Below are 9,091 nucleotides of genomic sequence, written 5' to 3'. Positions count from 1 at the left end.
AAACCGATCTTGTGGAAACGAGCCAAGCGAGATGAAATATAACGAGGCAAGGTTGCGGCGCAACAGTTGGTGGTGAAACAGCGACTGAAATAAGCGGAGACAAAACATTTTACGTAGGAAGTAATGCGCAGCTTAGTTGGTGCTGAAATCCTTGGATGCTGTTCGCTGTGTGGTTCCAGTTGGAAAGTATGGTAATACTCATGGTCGTTTCTCATTGAGTGACGCGAGAGGGAAGTCTGCGAGACTCGTGGCTCGAAATGAGAAATTACAAAGTTCGCCGGTTCATCGAGGACAGACACAGGGGAATAAACTACGCGTAGTTACGAAGTACAGGTACGGGTAGGGACTCCGTGGAATATGTGCGGGAGGCCTGGTATCTTTCCACTCGATGACGGCACACAAAGTCTAGTTTGACTCAAGCACACTTTTTTATTATATTTTCTTATAAGCCATTTCAAGCTAACGAAGGAGGCCAAGTTGACACATGCCCGATTCAATTGCATGTCCTCTGTGGAATTTTCACACTACTCGATAGCGGCTTTTAATAGATGACCAAGACGATGAATAAACGTTATTGTTTAGATACCAGGTTGCCTTCAGGCAAGCCCGCTGAACTAGGGGCCCAAATTTTAGTCTCTTTGCAAGGATGCAGCTGCAAAGTGAGCTTAGCTTTCATCCAATGGGTGAAATATTGGCTTTACTTTTAATAGAGTAGAAAATAAATAGCGGGTGTAGGATTCAGAACGTCAAAAACTTGAATGAACGAGAACCTTACGAATCGGCGAACAGGTGCGACAGTGAACAAGATGCCTGTATTTATCTGGGTTCCTTACCGGTCCTTTCAAGGTTTCCCCTTAGAACAGCGAACACTACCTCGAGTCGTCTCGGGATGAGGTTCGGGACGCTTGGGCGTGTAGCGTTTACTTCTCCGGGACGAACAGCTGAGCTGCTCCGTGTGATGCGCTTGCGCAGGGTGTCTCTGCTCAGCGGCATGCACCAGCTGCTGCAAGAGAAAGAACAGCGGGGACTGCGCGTCGTGAACGAGCACCTGGGCATCGACTATTGCAGCTTCGTCTTCCAGAAGGCTTGTCCGCTCAGGAAACTTTTTGACGACCGGTACGCCACCCTCCTTTCTGCTCAATTCCCGTCCCAACCACGTCCACGTGGTCACGTATCATACGTGATGTGTGTGTCTGTGCATCCAGAACAAAAAGTGTCCTTACGTACAAACGTATATACGTCGCGAAGTCTCGCTCGCACAACAATCTCTCGCTACGCTCTCCGGGTAACGTGCGCCACTTGAAACCCAGAAGTGCGTCTTGTCGGCAGTTATGGTGGTCCACAAGTACCCTGCCAACCTGTTTTGGGCCAGTTGTTCTTTCTGTCACCTCTTTTAACGCCATACCGTTGTTAGGCTCATTTTTTCAATTTTAGTGCGTCGTACGAGCCGTCCGCTGTAAGCCGCGCTCATCAAGCGTGCGCGGAATTACGTCATCCGTCCTTACAAGAAACTTCATCTGAGGCAGCCAGTTGAAGTTACGCGGGCTTGCCCTGGGAACGGAGTAGCGGCAGACTGTGGAAAGAAGGACAGGCTCAAAAGTAAAGATACGCGGTTTCAGTCATAGAGTTTTATACTAGTATACACTAGAGGGAAATCTGGCGCCACTGTGTAGGGGAGCCGCGCTTCAGCGAGCGTTCCGTCATCCAAAGGGTTTTATACTAATATACAGTAGTGTGAAACTCTATGCCGTCATCTTCCGGGCAGGCACGTTCCACTTGTCCTTGGCATGGCTCACGAACAGACTGGAAAGTTGCCTCTGGTTGCAAAAACGCAACGATATTACTGCAGAAGATTAATCAAATTTGTTTTGTTATTATAGAATAAAGCTCCAGAAAGGTTTATTTGTCAGGGATAATTTAGAAATTTCCAGCAAGATGGAGATGAAAACAATGTTACCCCTTTTTGTTGATTTTGGCTTCGAGACAAAAAAAGAAGACATGCGGCTAACCAAGCCAAGTAGGCGAGGAACATCGCTACATTGGCGCGGCCCACGGCGGCCCGGGAATGCAGCGCCAGATTTCCCTCTAGTATATATTAGTATGCAACTGTATGGTTTCAGTTAGCGCCGCGCCTGCAGAGTGATTGTATTTCTGCGCGCCGTGTGTGGTCTAATGTTTAGCAGACATGGACGCCAGCCGTGCTCGCCACTATCAAATGAGACCGACGGTAAGATTGCGTCACCTAGCCCAAATGGGGGCCAAACGAATGACGCCAGGCTATCAAAACCCATAGGAAGCCTGGATAATATAAAAAATGAACCAAAATATGTCCCAGTAAAAGGGAGTATATACCGTCCAATAACACACTTCAAAATTTTTCGCGGTCCTGTCAGCGGAGGAGGCTCTGTCGGCAAAACTATGGATGGCGCCGCGCTGTCAATAAAAGAGCACCCCAACAACAGGTCAGCATGTGATTCCAAAGATAGTCACGCAAGAATGTTTTGCTGGCCCTACAGAGAAGTGGCACAGCCGATCTCACAATCACTAATATACCGAAAGTCCATTCGGACCACATTGACAAACACGTGCCTGGGCAGGCGAAGAGCGGGGATAAAAGAAAAGACACAACTTATGCAAGCACTCATCGTTAGTCAGATATCGTACAGCCTGCCGTACCTGAACGTATGCCCGACCTGAAGAAGGCAGCATATCAGAACAGCGATAGGGCAGCTCTCAACCTCCCAATTTTCACGACCACTGCAAGGGTCTTGTATTGTATTACATACTTCCTTTGAAGAAACTAAAGAGTTCCTTACCAAGCCCAAAAGTAACGTCTGAGAAAATAATGTAAGGACCGGTCATCATATAGAATACAGGCTCAACTTAAGAGAAAAATAAAGCACATCCACGGAACGTGTAATCTGTCGGAAGTACGGAGCAGTGATCCGCCGTAATGTACTGTACTGCCGTTATACGCTCACTGCTACCACCCCATGCATTTCAAATTTCCCGCCTTCGCAGTGCTCGCGCACCCCCTGCCTGGAACTGCGCCAGCAAGAGTTCTGTTCTTTTTGTGGTTTTTTTAATTTCGTATGGTGGAGCTTTTCTGCGTCATTTCGAACGCGCCATTTTTTTTTTTGCCTGGCTGGAGCCTTCTGCGTTATTTCTTGCACTGACACTTTTTCCGCTTTCTATCGGAAAAACCAACCCAACGAGCGTTCCTAACTAAATGAACGTGAGCGCTGCAGGTTAATTACGTATATTTTGCATCAAATTTACCTATAGTTTTCTTTGCTCTAAACAGCAGGGAGATGTAGGACAAGCGAAAGCGGGTCACGAGTTTCGAACGATTATGACCATATAAACCGCTTGGCTTTCGAAGCACCTGGGGTACGCCGCAAACGACAGCGTCACCACGGGACGCCCTGTTGCTCTACTTGGGTCCAGCGAGCGAGCTACGACGACAAGGCGAGCGCGTAAAGTTCTCTTCACTTAAACCATCTGGACGCCATTATGGTTATGTCGCCGATGCAGTACTTTTTTATAAAAGCCCTGCCCATACCGATCAACCCAGATCCTAACTCACGCAAGGAGAGGTGACAAGCCAGTGTCAAAGTCCTTCGAGGACAGTTCTAAAACCATAAATATGCAGCACACGCCGAAGCCGGGGCGCTTGAAGTACAAAGACAATTGCGGTGCACTACCGTGACAAGGCGTAACGACTCTTACGCGCAGGAACGGAAAACCATCCTTGCAGCGATCCGCCTGGCAGAACGATAGAGTAGACGCTTAACCATCATTACAATCTCTGCAGGAAGAACACCTAAACGGCTGAGAAAGGTTCCGCAAACCACAATGATTAGAGTTGACATCATATTGTTGTCATCAAAGCTACCACGTGACTAGAAAGCCGCACGCGTAAGTCCTGTATTCAAGAAAGGTGATCGTTTGTCGCCTCAAAATTATCGACCCATATCCTTGACTTCATCTTGCTGCAAATTAATAGAACACATAATTGCTACACAAATTGGAAATTTCTTGATACAACATTCAATCCTGACCAATTTTCAGCACGGCTTTAGAAAAGGATATTCGACAATGACACAACTGGTTAGAATAATTCACTCATTTGCACTTAACCTGGATAACAATAGGCAAACCGACATAATATTTTTGGATTTCAGTAAGGCATTCGACAGGGTTCCACACGACAAATTGATCTTGAAACTTAAGGGTATTGGCCTTCCCGAAACCGCGTTAGGTAAAAAAACGTATTGCATGATTAATTAACTGTAGTAGTTAGTTACATAGTTTGTACCTAGAGGGACTCGATCTCTGGTTCGTATGAGAAACAAGAGGCCACAAATCTGTAATTGTGGTTTACCCGATCGATTGATCGCAGTCTTCTCTGGCGCCAATTTCCAGAATTACAAGCCTGCGTTTTTCACTCGGTTCGCACATGAACGTATGGCCGCAAGTGCAGTTTAGTGTATCCGGCTGCGTTGTCGGGGAAGCAGGGACGTTTCTCATCGCTGTACATGCACACATGCACAACAGCATGTGTATATTTTTTAATCTACTCACAGCAGCCTATAACGCATGAAGGTGAAAGAAACATTTCTACACGAACGGCAAACACTCTAAACTGCGCGGAACTAATGTAGGATGTACGTCGATCGTTAGTAAAAGCGGGCGCAGAGTTTACGCCTCTAATTATTCACAACCATCGCAAGAAAGGAAAATGCAAGGACGCCAGCGCAGCGCTCGAACGACGGCATTTGGGAATGAAGCCCTCTGTATACTGCCGTGAACCGTGGGCAAGCCCTTTGTGCAGTGATTGCATGATTACAGTCACGCGAATTCCAGAACGGAACTACCATAACAGAGCAGTTTGAAATGTCCACGCTCGATCCTTTCGCTTTCACGACCTATCCTGAGATGTTACAGCATGCCGCACACGTAAAAAAAAACCGCGCTGTGCTTATGCGCCAGCGGAATCCACCCCGCAAATATCCCCTTGTAGACAAAAATATAAAACGAAACACCCTCCCTCAGTCCGTGTTGGTAAAACGGGGCTCTAGAAATTCTATGAATGCTACCAAAGAGCGATTGCGGCGCGAAAACAAGAGCAAACTGCAAGAAAAAAATCAGCGAGCGGCCCGAAGTGTTTCGAGGGCGTCTTTTTTGAAGCACCCAACAAAAATGGCGGTATCGCCGTGTAGTTAAAGTATAGTGAACTAGAATACCCAGGTATTCTAGTTCACTATAGTTAAAGAGAACGCGGCGCCGCGGGTGAGGGGAAAGAAAAAAGAGGAGGGCAGCGGAGAAGGAGGGAGCAGTTGGCGCTACTATAGTAATTTTAGGGACCTTAGGCAGGGTGGACCCGCAGCGCCGGCTCGTCGTAGCAATCGCAGGCAGAAAGTAGACCTCTTGCGAAGGCAGTACAAGCACGCGCGCGCCGTCGCTCTAAGACGGCTAGAGTGTACTAGCCCGACCGCGCACGTACTTATTAGGTTTACGAACGCGCCGCAGGAGTCGCTACCTGTTCGAAACTGGCCACACGTTGCGCTGGATGGACGAGGCGATGAGGCTTGGCGGCAATCCCTACTTCGACCCCAAGGAGTTCATGGGTGGCGTGGCCGACCAGAAGAAGACGCGGACGACCACGACCATCGACCTGGGAGACTTCGTGGGTCCGGCCTGGCTGCTGGGCATCGGATACGCCCTGGGATTTGCCGCGCTGGTGCTCGAACGCGTGGTTGCCGGCAGACGTCGCCCCGCCGCGCACCGCGGCCGCCGCCAGCCGCTACGGCGGCCGCGTGACCACCTGGAAGGACGATGCAGTGGTTTAGGCAGGAAGCGCCAGGAACCCCTGGTTCGAGTTTTTACCGCAGACATGGGTCTTCATGAAACGCGGCAGAGACGCCTGCAGCGCTTCTGAAGCAAATTTTCTGTGTGACGGTTCGACTGTTTACAGCACCGGTAATAAGAAGGAGTTTAGCGAGCAGCTAATCTACTTCTTCCAGTGGCAACCCATGAACGGCGCACCGTATTTACGATGAAGTTATTTACCCGGCAGGGAGCGTGGCCACTAATAAAGTAGATTTTAGGATTGACACCCAGCTCCAGTTGGAGGCACCAACAAATAAAAAGAAGTGAAGCTCACGGGCGAAACAGCGTCTCAAGCGCGTGATTTTGCATTAAAATGTTCACCGATTGTAGCTTCAAAAATGGCAATACTACTACTAATAAAGAGACCTACGAAGTAGCCCTAAGTCTGCTCATGTGTCAGCATTGAAAAGCCTGGATGAGCTGCGCGGTGTTTGAGGAGTTCTTTGAAGTTTTCCCACACGCATTCCTGCAGCTGCCTTTGTCGCTGTGTCTGTGCAAACAGACACAGACTTGTGTCAATTCTGTGTTAATTGCCCAAGCAGAACCACAATCGGTAGCCGCCGGATTGCGAATCTTGGCGTGCTGCATGCTGAGGCAACGTGCCATGCCATGGTCAAAGTGCAAAAGTGTTGCCACCTGCCCGGCTTTTGGCCAGCGAATAAATACAGTGATAAATACTTGTCGACACTATACAAGCATCGCAAAGACATGCCAGAAGAGGAAGTACCCGGCCGAGTGCGCTCTCTGATACGGAGGGGGAGGGAATCTAGACTGAACGCGCTATGAAAGCAGAGCGGTACCGTATGCAGGTAACGTTGATTACTCTCTGGGAAAACAATGTTGAATGGGTTTTTTTTCAAGACAAGTTCAACCTAATAAAGCAATACCACACTAGGTACAGAAGTTGCGACGGCACGGGAGAGCAAGAATAGTTATGCAGTAGTAAATATTCCAATTATATAATTTTTAAACAAGACAAGACTGTTTGTAGAAATGTCTACGTCACGCAGATGTCCTCGTGCCGGGTAAATGTATGCAAAAGTAACGTGCAGCAACATGATTATTTTATCGCCGAGAGGATTATGGCGCTCATTCAGTGCATTGCGGTGGGCCGATGACATTCTGTTTGCCCTGAACTGGGTTGGTTTTAATCACTGTACCGCGCATGGGTCACGAGATGTAAGCGCGCAGGATGTTAACATAATTAAAGGGGCACTAAATGGGGTTGGGAAGGCTATAACAGCTGGAGCTGTTGCTCTTTCCTCGCGCTTCAAAGCGCTGTGGATGGTATACGAGCAGATGAGCTCGGAGCAAGACACCCTAGCAGACATGCACGTAACGCGTTGCAAGAAACGAGTTACTTCTACTTAGCCACAATTTTCGGTAACAAGAAACGTATTTAGTTACTTTAAAAAAGAACGTGTAACGCATTTAGTTCCTTTTAAGGCCAAGTAACGAGTAACGGCATCTCGTTACTTCTCACGAGTAAGGTGTGCAACAGCGCTTAAAGGACCTTCTTTTTATTCTAACCAGCGCATGCGACTATATATAGGTGCATGCACAGATGCATGCCTATAGTCACATTGCGCTGATGATTGCCTCGAAAGCAGCAGCGCAGTTTTTCTACACTCTGGTGGTTGGGGGCGTCATTTCTATTGCGAGTCATATCACGCCCGTCGTGGCCTCTTGTAGCCGCATTCAATTTACGCAAGTGTAGGCGCACTGCCTGAAATGCCAACAGCGGGGATTATCCTGGCGGCGACTATCATTCTAGGGTGTAAGCTCTCGTGGAACGCAGATAGCTCAAGACGCTCGGAGAATAGAAGCATGGTCAAGGACGAACTCTCAAATTTTCAAGGTAGGAAGGATGGAACGACGCTCTCATAGAAGCCTGATCTAGCCGGCAGCTTTTTTAGTTTTCCATTGTCAACGTCCGTCGATGACCAGGAGGAACTTTCTCGGTTTCTTCTTGTGCCGGATGGTACCCGTTGACCTTGATGAACGCACAGTTCCCGAATATTCGCCTGCTCTTCCTGCATCGCAACACTGCCGTTCTTTCGAGCGCCTCGGTAGAACGGCTCTTTAGCGTCGCCGGAGATTTGAGGAAGCGTTGAAACATAACTGATAAAAACTTCGAGAGGCAGCTACGGATTAAGTGCTACTACTACTAAAAAGAAAACAGTGAACCATGAAACAAAACACCTGTGCGTTTGGTCGTCAAAGTAACGCAAAAAGTAGCACGGTACTATTAGGGTAACTCACGCGTTCTTTTTGAGAATCGGCAACGAGGAACGTATTTAGTTACTTTTCGAGCGAGTAACGAGTAAGGGCATTTAGTTACATTTTCTGGCGGTAACGTGCACATGTCTGCTAGAAACACTTGTGGAGGCCATAGCGTTTCTTACAGTATACACTAAAAATGAGTCTAGCGCTAGCGTCTGTGCAGCTCACATCAAGGCAGGCCGTCGGTGTAGTCATGGGCCGCATAAAGCCCCACGCTTGCCTTAGTTTCGTCATTGGATTGGATTGAAATGTTTCAGTGGCCGTAAATTCACATACAATGTCACAAGAACGCAAACAGACAGTAATTACATAATTATAAATTAAAACACTGTGTTGAAGCTAAAGACATAAAAAATAAAACGTGTTCTTTTTAGTGAGAGTCTGCCAGGACGATTATGCTTATCGTTCTGCAGTACAAGCTGACAGTTAACAATGATGCAAAATTTGGGAGGAAATTAATTGACGACCCTTATTTTGCAAACACTTCAAATAATAAATCCGTCGAAAAGCTCAGGTAGGTTTTCTGTGCGTACCTATGAAAACACCGCCATCCGGTGCTTTCGTCCGTGTTTCGCAACCGACCATCTGCCACAGTTTCTGCGGCGGCAAATTACCCGCTAAGTGAAGTTGTCCGGGCGCGGTCAAGATATGTACTGCTACTGCAAAAGAAAAAAAAAAAAAAAAAAAACGGGAAGCGCACTCTCCTTACCAAAAACTAACGTGTCTACATCGTGGGTTTGTACATACGCGAATAAGTAGGGATGGTAGCTTAGTCTTTCAACTTGCTTATAACGAAGCGCAACCATCTCAGCATGAACTAATGGAGCGAAGTTCTACTTTCCAAGAGAAACAAGAGAAGCGAAGCATTCGAAGCGAAGAGAAACCAGCATTGTCTCTGTCAGTTTTTGTTAACATT

At 47.6% G+C, this 9,091-nt stretch overlaps 1 protein-coding gene across 1 annotated transcript; it reads left to right on the top strand.

The window, feature by feature from the left end:
* Nucleotides 1–976: 976 nt before the first annotated feature.
* On the top strand, nucleotides 977–6,253 carry LOC144167004 (uncharacterized). The gene is made up of 2 exons (XM_077696413.1): nucleotides 977–1,116; nucleotides 5,533–6,253. Exons 1-2 carry the CDS (start codon nucleotides 992–994, stop codon nucleotides 5,939–5,941), a joined length of 534 nt encoding a protein of 177 aa, XP_077552539.1. The 5' UTR covers nucleotides 977–991; the 3' UTR covers nucleotides 5,942–6,253.
* The last annotated feature ends 2,838 nt before the right edge of the window (nucleotides 6,254–9,091 follow it).

This window comes from Haemaphysalis longicornis, unplaced genomic scaffold (genome assembly GCF_048455015.1).
Source record: "Haemaphysalis longicornis isolate Haplotype H1 unplaced genomic scaffold, Haemaphysalis longicornis Haplotype H1 scaffold_2, whole genome shotgun sequence".
Taxonomy (NCBI): Eukaryota; Metazoa; Arthropoda; class Arachnida; order Ixodida; family Ixodidae; genus Haemaphysalis; species Haemaphysalis longicornis.
Note: the sequence above shows the minus strand (reverse complement) of the source record. Positions and strands in the feature narration are given on the sequence as shown.

Coding starts and splice junctions, on each gene's coding strand:
- LOC144167004 (XM_077696413.1), top strand. CDS start 992: ATGCACCAGCTGCTGCAAGAGAAAGAACAGCGGGGACTGCGCGTCGTG. Junction 1,117..5,532: donor AGGAAACTTTTTGACGACCG/GTACGCCACCCT, acceptor AACGCGCCGCAG/GAGTCGCTACCTGTTCGAAA.